The following is an 18,642-nucleotide window of genomic DNA, read 5'->3' as shown; positions in this document are numbered from 1 at the left end:
CTACATGAGAACCAGATCAATATATGTATATCTGTGGGGGAAAGTAGCTACAAGAGATAGAAGACTGATATGCTAGTGCAGGGGTGAGGAATCTTTTTGGCTGTGAGGAACAGATCTTTATCTGCCCCCACCCCACGGCCCAACTTCAACAGGTGAGTGTGGCAATAGGGATGGGATCTGTTGGTCAGTGCTGCTTTGAAAGCATTCCATTGACCTATCAGGCAGCATCAATTTGAGTTTATTCTTTATCCGCTATCCGCTGCTTTTATGGGCCCAATTTCTCCCCTCCCCCCAAATAGTGGTATTAATACCAGTATTTCCTCTCAAAATACCAACATTTTGAAGGGAAATATAGATAAATGAAAGAAAAAATCAGTATTTTGAAAGAAAATATTGTTAAAGGAAAGGAAAGCTGCTTTGCTGCCTCCACCTTCTCCACTGTGACTGAGGCTGGCTGTTTCCCTTTTGGAAAGGAAAGGAGAAAAGCAGCTTTCAGGGCTTCCCTACTTTTGGCAAGCTCTAAGTCCTTAACATGGGCAAGACTTGGCTTGCTTCCTTCCACTTGGAGCTTGGATTGTGGGTGTGGGTGTGTGCGCACGTGAGTGAGTGAGAGAGAGAATGAGAGAAAGAGAGGGGGGTACTGCTATGCTGTGTGTAAAATACATAAAAACAATATATTTGGGGGGGGGAACCTGGCGTCAGAAGAAAGCCACTGAAGTTTGGAGCAAACAGGATCGCTTTGCAAAGATAGAGAATATGTGGGCCATTCAAAAATCCAGTGCTAAATCTGAATTCAACAGAATTCTTGCCCATCCCTAGTGGCAACCCATCTGTAAATCATGTTATATCATTACAACATCACATGGTTGACAGGTGAGTTGTCATACCCATGTGACAAGATCTAGACATTGGAGGTTGAAAGGGGGAGCACAGGAAAGGGCTTTCTGATCCTCCCCCTCTTCTTCACCTCCCTGATGTCTGAACTGTAAAGGAGAGGCGTGAGGATTGCAAAGGGCTTTAAAGCCTCCCTGCACGGCTCCTTTCCACCTCCTATGTTAGAAGTAGAAAGGGAGAAAGTAGCACTGGGAGGAAGAAATGGTTTTCAGTGAATGGAAATAACTTCCCCCTCCTTGATGAGTGGTTGGGAACATGTCTTGCTCCAGCAAAGGAGCAATCAGGAGACCACTTTAAGCTCCCAATTGTTCCTTTGAAGCCCCACCCTTACCTGCCCCACACCTGATGTCATGTGGTTTCTCCAAAAAAAAGTTTAATGGACCAAATGGGGAGGCCTGGAGGGCCAGGTTTGGCCCACAGGCCAGAGCTTCCACATCCCTTCGCTATGGTAACATCTATATCCACAGTCCTAACTGGTAGGACTCTGATACTGAAGTGATCTGACCCTCCTCTAGAGAAAAATCTTAGTGGAGGTTCACACAAATCTTCATCCACTGAAAACATGCACAAGGGATCCATGCTAGCTAGTCCTACCCCCGATGTCCATGGCAGCCATGACCAAACAACCATATGTTTTTAATCTTTAATAAAAAAAAAAGATGTCTTGAAAGCTTTTAAAAAATGTTTTTAAAGATGTTTTGTTTTAATGTATTTTAAAGTCTGTTTTATGGTATTTTAAAGTGTTTTTAGTGCTTTTGTTTGCGGCCCTGGGCTCCTGCTAGGAGGAAGGGTGGGATATAAATCAAAAAATAACAACAACAAAAACAACAACTTCTTGTGATGCTTAACTGTATGATGAATACCTCTTACAACTTTTTGTTTTGTTGGTAATTAATTAATCAATTAATATCCCACCCTTCCTCCCAGCAGGAGCCCATGGCGGCATTATGTTATAATATGGTATATCATAATGCTGTGTTGACATTGATAACTGAACATCAGAAAGACTTTATTTATTTATTTATTTATTTATTGCATTTGTTAGTCGCTTTTTTTCAACAGTAAAACTCAAAGCAACTTACAAGAAAAAAACACAATAATTGAAATAACTTATAACAAGAGCAAACAATTGCAAAACATTTTCAAACAAAATAATACAACCATAATAAAAAAATAGCAAATATGACAACAATACAAGAATTAATACCACACTATAAATATAACATATAATAGAAGGCAACATTATACATCCAGTCAGTACTGCAAAAGTAGAAAAATTAAAGCAGCTTCAACTTAGCCTCCACCAGTCTCCATCAGATGCCACCCTAGTTCTTCCCAGTGGCCCAGAGGGACGGTGAAGGGACAGCAGAGGCACAGGACTCCTCTTGGTGTGGGGGTGCCGGCGGGGGTGGCAGTGCGGCGCTGTGCAGAGACTCTTCCTCCTCAGACGGGGAGACCTTGAAGCCGGACAAAGCGAAAGGAGAGGGGGATGGAGTGGAGGAGGAAGAGACAGTGGGGTGGCTAGTCCAGGCCAGTTGAAAGGCAGGCGGGGCCCTGGGGGGCTGCTCGCCCAAGTCCACCAGAGGTGGGCAGAGGCAGGCACTGGGAAGGGAGCTGGGGCGGCGGCGGGCTTCCTCTCCCTCACCTCCAGCCGCTCATCGTCCACTTCTTTTTTGTCCTCCTCCTCTTCCTCTTCCTCATAGATGGTTGTAACCAAATTTTGCATATTGCCCGTCTTCTTGTCGCTTCTTGGACGGGGCATGGGAAAAGACTTCATAGAGCTCTGTGGGGATGGTGGAGGCAGGAGCATCATGTGGCTGCAGGCGAGAGGGGGAGGTTGGAGCAGGGTTGTCCTCTTAAGTCACGCTCAGCCTCAGTCCCCCCATCTCAGCCGCTTATCCCAAGTTGGAATCCTGGGAACTGTGGTTTCAAGCCCCACCCTTGAGTGTTACATTTTAACACTCAGAACCCACTTTCTGGTGGATGGCAACAGAGAAGATCAAAGGTCCAAAATTCATATGACAAGACAACTGATGGGTCAGCATACCACATAAATTTGGACTTGTGGGTCACAATACCAAAAAGGTCAAGAATCACTGGTGTAGACATACTCTTGGTGTCTCCAGGTAGGGCTGGGAGATATCCTAGTCCGAAACCCTGGAGAACTGCTGCCAGTCATGTGACAATAATGAGCTAGATGGAGAAATGGTCTGACTCAGCATTAAGGCAGCTTCCTTTGTGTTATTTCCAAATTAACTGTGCATAGGATTGCAGCCTAAAAGGGTTGGACTTCAGAGTGAGGGGGGCTAAGAACATAAAGATTTAACAAAACTGGCTTATCAAATAATCTTTGATCCTCACAGCCATCTAGTCAACAACATTAGGCTGATATGACTTGCATAAGGTGATTGAGAGCTTCAATAGTTCAATCAGTGATTTCTACCTGCAATTATCATCTTTAAGCTCTTGATTTTTAAACCCTTATTTTTTAAAATAAATAAAGGCTATTGCACATTACAGCAGGTAAAATACACAATTAGTAATACAACTGCACAACTCAACTTTCTATTAATAAAAAATTGTCAATCCTTACTATACAGCCCTTATAAGTACTGTAAACATTTCTGTATATTGCTCTAAATTCTTTGCATATGTTACATAGGAACATCATAGTGAATAAATCCACTATGATGCTTTTTCTCTTATAAAGTACGTTCTTAATATCAGCCCAAAGTTTTTGCACTAGTAGGCATGTCCAAACATATAAAATGTTACCAACTTGTTTACAATTCCAACATAACAGGCCTTATTTGGTTATTAGACTTCACTTCAAAGTAAAGAAGATAAGGCACCAGCGCTGAAAACACTGCATATATTTTTAACTAGTGTTAACTGCAAGACACAAAGGAGTCTTATGACACCTTAAAGACTAGCAGATTTATTGCAACATAAGCTTTTCTTTACTAGAGCCCACTTTGTCAGCTGCATGATATATAACCAATTGGACTAAAGGCCATAAAAAGCAAAATGTACAGTCTGTAATTTCTATGTGAAGTTAAAATGTATATATGATAAGCATAGTGAACAAAAGTTAGGCATTCATCAGAAAAGAACTGGCTGGTCAAGTAATTCTCAAATTCATTCTTGGCTTAATGGAATATTTAACAGGTAAATTCACCAGCATGCCAAACTTACTTACAAAAGCAGTAATTGTGCTACCATCATTCTTTTTAGTTTTGATATGCTAATTTAACACCTGTAGTGGAAGAGAAAGCCCTGCTCTCCAATTATTCCTAAATTAATAGAATCAAATGCTAATACACAGAGTGTAGCTGCTTTAGTCTGTTGCAATAAAATGAATGTTGTGGTGTTCTGGGTGGAATATAGTAGCATGTACGTGTGTGTAGTAGTCAGTAGATTTCCAATAAAAGGTGCTACATATACATCCAATATGTACTGTAGTTGCATAGCAGTGTTCAGAAAAAGTACCCATTGAATGGACTGGTCTAAAATCAGACTGACTTACAGAAAGGAGAAACTTGAGAAATTCCACCAGAAACTCAACTCACCATGAACCTGAGCCTGGACCAGTCTATCAACACGTGCACTTTCTAGACACTTCTATGCAACAACGTTACGGATATAACCCTGTACTGGAAACTTGCTGACCACTAGCAGGGGCTGGCATCAAACCTCTGCAGGCCCCTGCCTCCCTCCTGCATGTGTGCAGGTGCACATGCACTTAAATATGCACAGTTGCACCACCTCTTGCCTCACTGCGTCAGCATGCATGCCTGCCATCACCCAAGAGGAGGGGGGGTATTGACACCTCTGCTGCCTTCTTGAGTGAAGACGCACATGCACACGGCATGCTGATACAGCAACACAAGAGGTGGTAGCACAGCCAGATGTATTTAATTGCATGCCAGCTGCACACACATGGGTATTGTTGCCTGTGAGGGTGGAACTCCCAATCTGTGCCACTGTCCAGTCATGGCCTGCAACCTAATGTTGATGGGGATTGTGGAGCAGAAGCTCCACTCTGCCAGCCACAGCTGCAGGGACCCTTGGCCAGAGACAGGGCCCTTGTCCAGTGCCTGACCTGGCGGCCCACTGGCGCCACACATGTCCACTTGAGTCAAGCCCTAAAATACAACTGCATCTGTTTTGACTCACAATTTAAGGATTGACATCAGGTGTTTTAGGGCATAATCCAAACCCAAGATCTGCTAGGATGAATGAGTTAGGATCTGGCAGATCTCTGGCTCAACTGACTAGTTCCTGACTCAGCCGGGCTATGCTGGCATAACATGCTCATCTTGGCATGTGGTCTAATTTGCTCATCCTGGCTCAGCCAGCTGAGCCAAGACTAGCATAACTTATGCTGGCATACCCCCCCCAAAAATGGGCACTTCAGAGGATCCCAGGGGAGGGACTTATGTTAACTCCATTCAGCTCAGTCATGTGACCTGGCAAACTCCGGCAAAAAGGATGGTGTAAGTCAAACTCTATTTTATCAGCTTGTTTTCCCTCTGCCAGACTTTGGTCAGCTTAGCCAGCAGTATCCTTGCTCCTGAACGGTGTTTGGATCTGGTATACTTTACACTGGCTTCCATGACTCAGGATTGCTCCCTTAGATTACCATACCCACCCAATGAATTTAAAAAAACAGATCAACAAGGCCAGAACAGTACCCAGAAATAAATATTACAGGACAGTTCTAGAAGAGAAAAAGGAATACCTCTTGTCTCCTATAGCTTCCAGTTAAAACTACTCCAGAGTACAGTTAAATATCTACAGCCCATCATGGACAATGATACTTCCCCCTCTCACAGGTCTTGCATGGTAGAGCTAGTCCCTGTTTACAGATAAGCCCCAATCTAAAACAGTTACTCACTAGAAAGACCATATAACAGAAACACAAAAACAAAAGGTAATACCCTGCAACAAACCCAAATGCCAACTCTATCTCCATATCTACTCAGGCAACATTATTACAGGATCTAATAATGTCAGCCACATCAAGGTTGTTCTCCTGCTTGTTTTCCAGGACTCTATCTGCCAACAATGCCCTTCTGCATTCTACACAGGACAAACAAATTAGTTGGCACCAGAAATTGTGGTTTTTAGAAAGCCAGGAAAGGAACATTTTAACCAGTTCTAACCAGAACTGTCATGGAACTTGAATGGCCATCCTTAAATGAAGGAGCACCAAAGGAATACTCTAGTATGAAACTACTGAAGTACTACTGAAGTACAACTTTAAAGCTTTAGTTCTATTCCTTTGAGTTTGAAGAGAGGCAATGATTTCCCATCTCACAATAGGCATTAATTTACTCTGCACTTCTAAGATGATTGTTTTATCGCCAACTACTGTTCTTGAAGAATCACTGTGCTTATTATGTCTGTTCAAGCTCCAGTTGAATCTGTCACAGATTGTACTTCTTGCATTCCACTGCCATTTAACTCCAATTCTACCATTTTTTTCCTTTACACACATGAGTCTCCCTTATTTTGTTGAAGAATAGGGACCAATAGGAATAGATGCAATCCTGCAGGAGTCAATGTATTTTGTTGTAGACTAGCTTGGTAAAAATCTGCACAGGCACCTCTATTAGGGGACTACTCCAGTTTAGTTACCTTTCTACACAAACTGTTCAGACAAGCCTTCTATTGTTACTACATTGTCTTATACTGCCGCTATTTTAAAATGATCATTCTTGACTGCATTGTATTTTATTTTGTATTGTATTGTATTTTATTGAATTTTAATGTGTACGTCGCCTAGAGTGGCTTCGGCCAGATAGGCGACACAAAAATTAAATTTATTATTATTATTATTACTGTGGTCCTGTATTCCACCATCTCTTTTGTTTTGGCATTTAGCACATAACTCCTCAATAGAATGCAGCCAAGACTACAATATAAGAATTTCAAAGGTAAGGATAACACATTAGCTTAAGCATAGGCAAGTTGGCACTATTATGCAAATTACTATGAAAACACTGGTTTCACCATTGTTTAAATGTAAACCGTCAACACTGCATGAAAAAAGCTACAGCTTGTTTTAAAAGTGTCACATCTCTGTCACAGCACAGCAGGTATTTTTCAATCAATATATCAAAGAATTCATTTCTCAATCGTTTAGGAATGCCTACTCAAATGTCAACATATAATGGAAACAGCTATATATATGCACACACACCACCTTCTGCCAAAAAAAAGAATTGTTTGATGTTTAAATTAAAAACAGGTATAATTAACAATACTATATTCATTTGACATAGAAAGATTTATATGATCTGAAGAGAAACCAGAGTATTTTAACAAGGGAGATAGAAAAGAATCTCATCCCAGTAGAAGTAACATTGTCACAGAGTCACAGCCGTGGAAAAATCTCAGGCAGATATAAATTGCAACTCTACCTAGTGTTTAATATGTTGCAGAAAATGGTGAAATCAAGAATTTTCTTTGCTACATAACCTTCAAAAAAAAATCCACATTGCAAAAGATCAATCACAGCTTTACGATTTAAGGGACGGGAAACAAACCACAACACCTTAAGCTTGTGGTTAAGCTGAGCAGACCTTTTAAAAAACAGACTTAAACTTAAGCCCATTGCTTTCAGTGGGTCTGCAAGTACAACTAATGTTGGTTAAAGTTGAAATCCTATACATACTTACCTGGGAATAAAAAATGTAAATGTACTGCCTTCAAGTCGATTCCGACTTATGGAGACCCTATGAATAAGGTTTTCATGAGGCTGAGAGGCAGTGACTGGCCCAAGGTCACCCAGTGAGCTTCATGGCTATGTGGGGATTCAAACACTGGTCTCTCAGGTCGTAGTCCAACACCTTAACCACTACACCACACTGGCTCCATATCTGGGAATGTATTTGAGTGACATATCTAAGCCTGCACTGCAAGGCATAACAAAAACTCAAAATCTACAAAGTACAGACAACCTCTGAAAAAGAAGCCTTTTTGATCAGATCACGGAAGCAAATCTACGAAATTGTTAGACACTTATATAGACAAAAAAACATAAACCACTGCATAAATATAGTGACAGATAAGGCTCAGGAACTGAAGTAGAGTACTTAGCAGTCATAAGACTGCAGCAGTTGCAGACCCAATTTATGACATCCTCATCAATGACATTTCAAGTCAAAAAAAGTGATTAAGCATAGGACATTCCAGGTAGCTCTTATCCAGCATAATCACATGATACAAAGAAAACTCTTTGTGCATTTCCCATAAGTACAAATACTGTATAGCAATTCTAACTATATATGCAAAAACCCTACACTTTTTCCCCTGAACTGTTTTCAGTGTTTTTTGTGGACTTCAAGTATCTCTCTCATTAGTATTTGTGATATTATCAACTGCAATGGCAATTGGGCTTGCTGCCCTGGGCTCCTGCTGGGAGGAAGGGCGGAATATATATCAAATAATAAACAAACAAACAAACAAACAAACTGGCAGAAGCACTTCAGTTACTAGCACAAGTAAAACATTTGCTCAAGGGCAAGATGCTTAGATTTGCTTGATATGTTAATTCCAACCAGGGTTAGTAAAAACAAAAGCTTTACTGATACCAAACAAAACCACAATATACAGTGCAAGCTTGGGGTTTTTGGCTAGTCCTAATACAGCTGTAGCTTTACAAACCCTGCATGGAACAATCTAACAGACCAACACAGCTTCTTTTGTTTTTAATGTGTGGAATCATCTCCCCTGTGCAGACCTTGGCTTCTCTCTCCTACTTTCAGGGAACAAAACTAAACTTAACAGAAAGCCATCACAGTGTTTTCTTAAACAAATTACACCAGGATACGTTATCTATAATGCAGGTAATAGAAACGGAGACCAATACATGTATTCATATGACTTAGTATATATTTGCAGGCCAGAAGTACAACAACATAAAAATAAAAAAGCTTGTCCGCCCCAGGAAAGCATTAGATGTTTATAAAGACTTGTGACACAGAATATCTTCATAAATGGCACAGACAGCATATGATCCATTATTTAGTCTCACAATGCTGAGAGGAAGATTATGGCTATTTCTAGTTTTACAGATTGGGAAAGACAACACCAACACTGGCAATTTGACATCCTTAGTGTCATGGATTTAAAGGTACTTAGGTAAGAAATTTCAGTTTCCTCACTTCTATACCCATGAACTAACTAGAATTAAGAAGAATCCCTAGAAGTTATGTCAACAGGTCAAGTCCCACAACCCATATTGATTTTTTTGCTTTACTGCCTGCACACTGTCTGTTTCACCAAATAGTTTATAAAATACTCCCCAAATACTTCAAAAATCCATTTTAAAACAGTCAATACAAGTTTACACAGAGGATGTCTGTATTTAAATGGGTTTCAGTGCATGCTGTTCATTTTCCTCATAACAAAATTGTTGACATCAAATTTCTTCTGAAAGTTTTTTTTAAAATGTAAATATTTGGGTGAATACACAAAGAATCAAAGATAACCCTTGATTAATTCCTTACCTTTTTGTTTCCAGGTCACCTATGATCCATATTTGGCTTAAACACTCATACCCATCTAATGAAATGTTTTCCTTTCCTAGGTTTTTCTCATATTACCTTTTGCTTATCCCTTTCTTCCATCTTCACACTCCTTGCATTTTTGTCTCATCACAAATTTGTAGTGAAATTAACTAGATCAACATCAACACCATTTTCTCTCAACATGCCACATCAGACCTGTTTAACCTCTAACTGGCGCTCACAATTTGCCCCTCAAGCCTCAGTCTCTTCCTCTCTTTACTGCCAATCAACCTTGCACATTTCTGCATTGGTCCCTACAACTGCTGGCACCTAATCTTAGCTGCTGCATTCCCAAATACTATAAATTTGCAATATTTAAAAATTGGTTAAATGAATGTGATGATAATAAATGTAAGTTATTTTAGAAGGCATGGCAAGACAGAAACTGGGATTAGCAAACAGTGGAAGAAGCAGGTGTCACTGGAAAGGCAGAGCAGCAAGGTCAGGAATGACCCACCCAAATATAGAATATTTACTAACAGGCAAAAAACCCTTGCAGTTTAAGAACATTTCTCTGCTTTTTAATCTGGGAAGTAAGAAAATGGGACCCTGTGCAGGTTTGCTGAGAATGGATTGATAATTTGCATGCTGATTGAGTTTAATGGGATTTACTCTCCTGCAATTATGCTTAGGATAGGTGAAACTGTGCATGAGGGGAGGGGAAAGTAGACAGGGAGGAAGGGGAGGAGAGGAGGAGGGCAGATTACTGAATTCAATGTGATTCTGTGCAATCATGCTTAGGATAGATGAAACTGACCTGGGGGAGTAGGGGAGAGGGGGAGGAGATTGGATGGGTGGACAATGGGCAGAGTTTTCCAAAAGGAGAACATTGTTAACAGTATCATTATTTTGTGGGTTTTTCCTCACCTTTTTATTCTATAGCAGACACATGTAGTCTCCCACCAGAATTTAAACCAAAGCTATCCCTGGCCACATCCACACCAGATATTAATTCCACTATAGTCATGGCTCCCAAAGAATCCTGGGAAGTATAGTTTGTGAAGGGTGCTGAGAGTTGTTAGGAGAATGTTATTCCCCTTACAGTGCTACAATCCCCAGAATTCTCTAGGAAGAGGGACTGGCCACTGGAGCTCTGTCATGGGAATAGGAGTTTCCTAACAACTCTCAGCATCCTTCACAAACTACACTTCCCTGGATTCTTTGGGGGGAGCCATGACTGTCTAAAGTGAAATAAAGGTCTGGCATGGGTGTGGCCACCTGATTAGCCAAGCCAAACAGCTGTTAGTCTGTCTTTTAGAACACTGACACTTAGTTCTTACTGAGCATGCTTGCACGATCATAGATTCCAATGTTAAATTTCTTAAATAAATTAAAAATCAGCCATGCATTTTTAAAACTTTTAAACTGCAAAAGAGGAAGATCAGAGTATGGGGGAAGGTTAGTAACAGGATTGCAGGTACTCTGTGAACAGGGCTGATTTTTAATTAATTTCAACAAATTATGAGACCACTGACAGGAAGATAAGTCCAACAGGGGTCTGGATTTTTTTTTCTTGTTTTACACTTTGAACTCTAGATTCTCTGTGTGTTTTGTGTATCACCATGAAAACTTAGAGGGTTGTTAAGCAAGTCTTTCTTAGTTCAGGATTATACGATCTGTAAGATTTTGTTTTGAAATGAGCTGATGGGAAGCAGCAGAATGACACGGATCGTATTTTCAATGTAACATGGACGAATGTGAAAAAGCCATGCTGGCTATAGCATACAGATGATCTCATGGCTGTATAATGCACCTAGTTAAGCATTTGCAATACTTTTGTTCACATGAAGGCTGAGGGCTCCTTTAGAGTCTAGAGCAGTGGTTCCCAAACTCCCCCCCCTCATGGACTACTTGAAAACTGCTGAGGGTGTTGGCAGACCACTTGACTTTTCTGCCTGTAGCAGCAGTTGTAATTCATTGTGCTAGATATTGTATGAGTTTTAGTTGTATCTTTCAGTTGCATTTTTACAGACATGCCACAGATCACCTGAATGAATCTCACAGACCACTGGTGGTCCACAGACCACAGTTTGGGAACCCCTGTCCTAGAGAATAGATACTGTTATAAGAAACCAGAAGACCAAAACTTGCTTACAGGCCAAGGAATGAATCTAGTTCATCTCATGGGAGGCAGAACTGCAAAAATGTATGACAGGATAACCTATATACAACAATGAACTAGAGAATAAGCAAGAGTAAAGGAGATTCAAACTAGACTCAATGGCACTAATAAGAGACTCAGTTACATTCAAAGTAGAAGACAATGGTTTAGTCTGTAACTAACTTAAATTACTTGCTTTTACCCATGTGAAAGCTTTAAAAAGACTATATTTGACATTCAAATCTTGTTATACGTCATTTTATACTTGGATCCACTTTTGTCTAGCAGCATATTTTAAGAACATTTGGAATTAAGAATTCCACTCTATCCTAACCTAAGGTCTCCATCTGGCATGAATATAAAACATAATTAAGAGCATAATATGATCATGGCAGTGGCTCCCTCAACTTTCAGTCCCAAAGTTCCCAATTGCAGCAGAACTCCTCCAGCAATGCTCCATCTTACAGATTTGATTTCTGAAGTTATTTATAGCGCTATCCTATGCTAAATATGCCTTTCCAAAGACAAAAACAAATGGTGTCAACAGATGCAGCATCAGAGGGAAAATCCCAGGTGTCTAGTTGCCCACATTTCTAGTAGTGTTGTGCTGGTGCCAATAAGTTTAAACTGTTTATTTTGGCTTCAAAGGGTTTGCCTCTAAAAGCATGATATTGGCTCCCAAACATAGATGTTGCTGCCTAAGCATTTAAAAAAATTCTCAAGCATTGAGGATCTGGGATTACAATTTTTATTTTGCTTATTTTTCCCCTGTGTGAGCTGCTCATAATGAGCCCTGTTGTTCACAATGCCCATCAAAGTATGTTCAAAAGTCAAAAGGGAAAACATTTTTGTGCATATTGCAAACAATGGGTGTGTGCCTATTGGACTCATTCTGTAGATCAAGTACAAATCATAGCACTCAGATTTTTATAACCTTGAATCTTTGCCTGGGAGAGAATTCACATTTGAAATGGAACAATACAGCAAGCTGCCCTAGAGCATTCTATTGGAATTCTGTGCTGTTTTTTGTCATACTATAGTGTATCACACTCAAAAACATTTACTACACTAGGGCATAACCCCAATATGACAGAGTTGCTTGAGACATGGCTTAGACATCGAGAACTGAAATAGCTTTCACTAACATAAACGTAAACTATGACATAGACAAGGTGCTTGCGATGATCCGGCCAGCAACATGTCCTCTCGACCCTTGCCCTTCTTGCTTTATTAAAGCTTGCCGAGGGGGTTTGACCGAGTGAATCCAGGGTGTGGTCAATGCATCATTGCGGGAGGGAATGGTTCCAGCCTCCCTGAAAGAGGCGGTGATCTGACTGCTCCTGAAAAAGCCCACCTTGGACCTATCGGTCTGCGACATTACCATCCAGTCACAAACACCCCCTTTTTAGGGAAGGTGATTGAGAGGGTTGTGGCACAGCAATTGCAAGTACTTTTGGATGAAACAGATTATCTTGACCCATTCCAGTCTAGGTTCAGGCCTGGTTATGGGACTGAATCAGCCTTGGTCGCCCTGATGGATGACCTTTATCAGGAGAAGGAAGGGGGAGTACAACCCTGTTACTCTTACTTGATCTCTCAGCAGCTTTTGATACCATTGACCATGGTATCCTTCTGGGCCGACTTGGTGAGATGGGTATTGGAGACACTGTTTTACAGTGGTTCCGATCCTATCTCCAGGGTCGTTTTCAGAGAATAGCATTGGGTGATTGTCTTTCGGGCCCCTGGCAGTTGTGCTGGGGGGTGCTGCAGGGTACGATCTTGTCCCCCATGCTGTTTAACATTTATATGAAGCCCTTGAGAGCAGACATCAGTAGATTTGGGGCGAGGTGTCAGAATACACAAACTTTCTAAAATCTTTTCCTAAAATGTATTAATGAACATTTTCAAACGTTACATCTAAGAGCAGTATTCAGTGTAGCCCTATTCAGACTGGACACACTGAGGTTTTAATAGACATGACTAGTGTTCACTGGGTCTACTTTGAGTAGTGCTGAACACACTTTTTAAACTAAATGTTATATTTTTGGAATATGGCAAGTTTCATGAGATCACCACAAGTATGTAGAGCAGTGGTTCCCAACCTGCGGGTTGGGAAGTCAATCCAGGGGTTCACAAAGAGCCAAGAGAGGAATTATTTAATTAAAAAATAATTAATGGTTGGTCTGTGCACCACCAACTTGTGAGCCTGCACTGTGTGTGCACACAGCCATTTTTGCCTCCTCTTCCTTCCTTCTGGCCAGCACAATCAGTTCCTGCCACACAGAGTGCTGAGTAGCACAGCAAGCAAGCAAGGCATATGTGGTGTGAATGCTATGCTGTGAATGAAGGGGCTGGCTGGGCTTATTTAAGCTCCAGCATTTCTCCCTGCAGTCTCTTTTGTCAGTGGCAGTAAGGCTGATTCGCTCTGACTGTAGACAGAGGGTTCCCGGGAGGGAGCTGCCTGTCAAAAATAACTGGACAGAGTCCTTGAGCACCCCCCCCCCGAATACACACCTGGGCACTTATTAAAAATTCACTGTATAGTTAAGTTATAGTACAATGTATACATGTCTACTCAGAAGTAAGTCTCTTCATATTTAATGGGGCTTACTCCCAGATAAATCAAATTGCAGCAATCAGACCAGATTAAGATTCTGTTGAAGATTTGAAGCTGTATTACTTTGGGGGGAGAGACATGGGGCTTTATAGTACAAAGACGCATCATTCTGCTTAACGGAAGTAAAATTTATTTCTATAATACAAGGACTTAGGCTGCAATCCTAACCAGGTCTACTCAGAAATAAGTCTGATAGAATTCAATGGAGCTTACTCCCAAGTGGGTTTAGGACTGTAGCCAGTCTCTTTTTGCGGCCATTTATAGAGGTTGTATGAACTTTCTTACTGTAATAACTTTACAACTTTAAATTTCTGATCTGTTTTAAGATCCATGTTATAAAACTCCCTTACAAGGAGTAAAAGAGGATAAGGCCCTCTCTAAACTAAATACCTTCAACAGTGGCTTGGAAAAATATATTTTTTAAAAAACACTGTAGATAGCAGTACACAACAGATACACTTCTGTATCCACAATATATCCCTCAGGTCCATACACTGTTCCATTTTTGGGGGGCAGTATTCAACTAAATCCTTGCGCTAGCAGAACTCTCTTCCCCACACACACACCATAAGGACATTAGAAAAGCATGCTGGATTAGGCAAGTGGCTCATTTAGTGCAGCATCTTATTCTCACGCTGGCCTACCAGATGCCTATGAGAAGTCCACAACCAGGACCTGAGTGCAAGAGCACTCTTCCCTCTTGCAGTTTCCAGCAACTGGTTTTCAGAAGCATACTGCCTCCGACAGTAGAGACAGAGCACTGTCATAATGGCTTTTAGCCGCTTATAGCCTTATCCTCCAAGAATTTGTCTAATTCCCAAATCTGTTCAAATATAAGAGGCATGCAATGGGAGGAGAGGGGGAGAATGTTCTGTTGCACAAGGAAAAATCCTTGCGGTGATGGAACATTCAACTTAGTTGAATACAACCCTCAGTCTTTAAGAAAAAGCAAGAAACCTGATGGCAGACCATAGAAGGTTAAAAAGTGCACACAACAGGACTAGCTGGATTGCACATAATGCTAAACCATGATTTTATTATATGGATGAACCACAGTGAACCCAAACAACCATCAGGCTCACATGCTCCCCCTTCCTTTTTCCACATAGCCACAAGGATGATTTCTGTAGAGTTCACTTTTAATTCCAAATAATTTTAGCTTAGATTTATATGTGAACCAGGAATCGTACTTCAAACCATGCATGATGAAGTTAGTTTGCTAAGCGACTACTGTTTGTATTCAGCCAGGATTCCTGGTTTGCACATACACTAAGAAAAGATCCTTTTAAACTAAACACACACTTGGTAGCAGTTCTCCTCCTGGCCCCACTGGAGAAAGAGAGCAAAAGGGGAGGGGAGTGTGTGACCCCAGTGTTTTGCTCAGGCTCTCTGACACTCATCCATGTAGCACTAAACCACTGTCTGTTTATATTACAATATTTCTGTACTTTGACGAGAAGTGTGGGTAAGTGCACAAGAAGCTGGGAACAAAAGGGACAGGAACAATGCCTCTATCTCTATTAGCCTAAATCTGCTGCTTATGGCCGCCCCCAAATTTATCTACTCTTTGCTGACCTGCTCTACAGAATCACCTCTTTGTTTTAGCCTTGAAGGTCCATTAAGACCAGAACTTCTGAAATAGCCTATTTTCATTTTTAGTCCTCTACTCCAGAGGGAGGAAATTGCAGATCTCACTCGAGGCCATCCTTTAGCGCCCAGTTCAGATCGTGCAGCAAAGTGAGGAAACTATAAAAGACTCTCACTTGCACCACTGAAATACCAAGACTGCATGTCCAAACAATCTGTTAACTGCACAACTAGCTTCCTGACTACAGTGGTTGTGGCCCTTGAAGAATGCAAAGAAAAGAAGAGCATCTGGGAGAGGTATCAAGGGCAGACTAAGCATGAAATGGACAAAATTATCAAAATGGGTCAGTATAAAGATGATGTATTTATCAAGTAAGCATTAGTAAATAGAACTTTGTATTTGCCAGTTTTTTAAAAAGTATCAAACTTGCAAGGTTTAGCTTGTAATCAAGATTAATCCAATTATGTATTGTTACAAGTAGTAGTTAGCTTACTTTCTTACCATTATAAGTTATCCTTGGTTTTGTCAAGCACATCACAAGATGTAAATCCATCTCATCTGACGATACAAACTTGGAACAAACAGGGCACTTGAATCCTAAAGTTTTAAAAGAAAGAAAAATATTGAGAAGTGTGACAGCTTTTGTGTATAGCACTATATGTAAATAAAAAACTTTGGGTTATGAAAATGCAGTTGCACACAGATGTTAAAAGGCATCACTGTTTTAGAGGACAAGTGTTTTGTGCTTAACAGAGTCAAATCTGCTATATCGTGTCAACTATACAGGGATACTTTCTTCCTTGCAAAGCATTTTATACAAACTGGGAACGGAGTGTGCGTGCGTGTGTGCGCAGAAGCTGTTCGGCTCAGGGCTTCAGTAGACTGTCAGTTCAAAACAAATTACACTGCACTAACATGAGAAACTGGGTGCTACTGTTAACAGCCAACAAGCAGAAGCCTCAATTCAGAGAAAAAGCAACACACTTATGCACAAGAGAAGAGAAATTAATCTGACAGTGATCATTCTCTCTGTTGAGTTAAGAAATAACTAAAAATTGACCTTGTGAAATTTGGGAGTGGCCTTACAGCATGAGAAGGCAACCCTAACCAACACTAATACCCAATATGAGAGAGAATAGTCAAAATTCAAATAAAGTTGGGCTATGTAATTACAGATTCACATTGCCCAAGGAACCAGTTCATCACAATGGATGTGGTTTCTGAAAATTCTTGCTGTTACCCTACCCTACATATGTAGGAATGTCCCTATCCCCATCACATACTAGAAGCTACCCCATAATTAGGACTAGGAAAGATTAAATAAGTTTTGCATGAAACTAGGTCAGAGAGGCTAGACATCTGAATGGCCACAATCACACAACAAATTGTGGAGCCTGGTTTCTAGTATAGCATCTGTTATATACACTTCTTAACAAGATGAGAAAGTAGTAAGCCCACATGGCCTTATAAAAGCAATATCTGTCATACAACTTTACATGTACATTAAAAAGGCACAATTCAAAATGTGCCAGGTATCTAATAAATGCCAGCTATTCTTATGAAATTTTGAATATTTCTTCATTCCCACGTCTCTGTCTACCAGCTAATGCTGCTTTTGAATACTACATAAGAGTTCAAGAAAAGTATGACAATTCAAATACATGAAACTTACCATTGCTTCCCCTTTCCCCACTTAAACTTGCAACAGTAAGGAGATCCACAGAAAGAGCTTTGGCCAAAGGCCACAGAAATATGCAAAAAGTGAAATACAAGCCTGCAATATTTATATACACTTTTCTAGCAACATTACTGTATCTAAACAGTGGTAAACTGCACTACCATACAAAAGAATGGAATAAACCCTAGCATTAAATAAAAATAATGATTTTACATTAAATTAAAATAATGATATAAAGTGCCTTGCAACAGTACTCAGACTCTTGACCAATGCTCATATTACTGAATTACAAATGATACAGTGTAATTTCATTCTGTATGATACAGTATTTTATTTTGAAACACTGAAACTCAAAATCAATTGTTGTAAGGCTACGTTAGTTTTATGTTGGGAAATGTTTGTAAGAAACATAAAAAACTGAAACATGTTGCTTGCATAAGTATTCAACCCCTGCGCTGTGGAAGCTCCCAGTTTATACAGATGAAAGAAATTGCCCTACCGAGGACACAGTTACCTTACCATTGGCCTCCACCTCTGTACCATTAAAGTTGCTGTCACATTGTCAGGATAAAAACCCCACTGTTAAAGGATGACTGGTCAGGCTGTTGATCTGAAGGAAAATGAAGACCAAAGAGCATTCTACACAAGTGAGAGATAATGTAATACAAATGCATAGGTTAGGAAAAGGGTACAAAATAATATCCAAGTGTTTGAATATCCCAGTGAACACAGCTGGATCATTAATCGGGAAGAAGAAGCTGCAGAGTGGTAAGCGGCAGTAATGCAGCCGAAGCTCTGCTCACGGCCGGAGTTCGATTCCAACGGAAGGAGGAAGTCGAATCTCCGGTAAAAGGGGTCGAGGTACACTCAGCCTTCCATCCATTCGTGGTCGGTAAAATGAGTACCTGGCATATGCTGGGGGGTAAAGAAAGGCCAGGGAAGGAACTGGCAATCCCACCCCCATATATAAGGTCTGCCTAGTAAACGTTGCAAGACGTCACCCTAAGAGTCGGAAACGACTCGCACTATAAGTGCAGGGACACCTATACTTTTAGAAGCTGCATCACACCACCCAGCCACTGCCAAAGCCATCCCTCAAAACTCAGCACTCAAACAAGAAGGAGAGAAGCCACAGAGAGGCCAACAATCACTTTGAAGGAGCTACAGAGTTCAGTGGCTGGGAGTGGA

At 40.7% G+C, this 18,642-nt stretch overlaps 1 protein-coding gene across 3 annotated transcripts in view; it reads right to left on the bottom strand.

Moving 5' to 3' along the window:
- The window catches only part of ZNRF2 (zinc and ring finger 2), an 83,099-nt gene that overhangs the window by 24,115 nt on the left and 40,342 nt on the right, over positions 1 to 18,642 (bottom strand). For all 3 annotated transcript variants that reach the window (XM_061586893.1, XM_061586891.1, XM_061586892.1), the window contains exon 2: positions 16,278 to 16,373. In XM_061586893.1, the coding sequence (XP_061442877.1) occupies positions 16,278 to 16,373 (96 nt within the window). The remainder of the gene's footprint in view (positions 1 to 16,277; positions 16,374 to 18,642) is intronic.

Source organism: Rhineura floridana, chromosome 10 (assembly GCF_030035675.1).
Source record: "Rhineura floridana isolate rRhiFlo1 chromosome 10, rRhiFlo1.hap2, whole genome shotgun sequence".
NCBI lineage: Eukaryota > Metazoa > Chordata > Lepidosauria > Squamata > Rhineuridae > Rhineura > Rhineura floridana.
The sequence above is the reverse complement of the archived record's forward strand: the minus strand, read 5'-3'. Positions and strand labels throughout refer to the sequence as shown.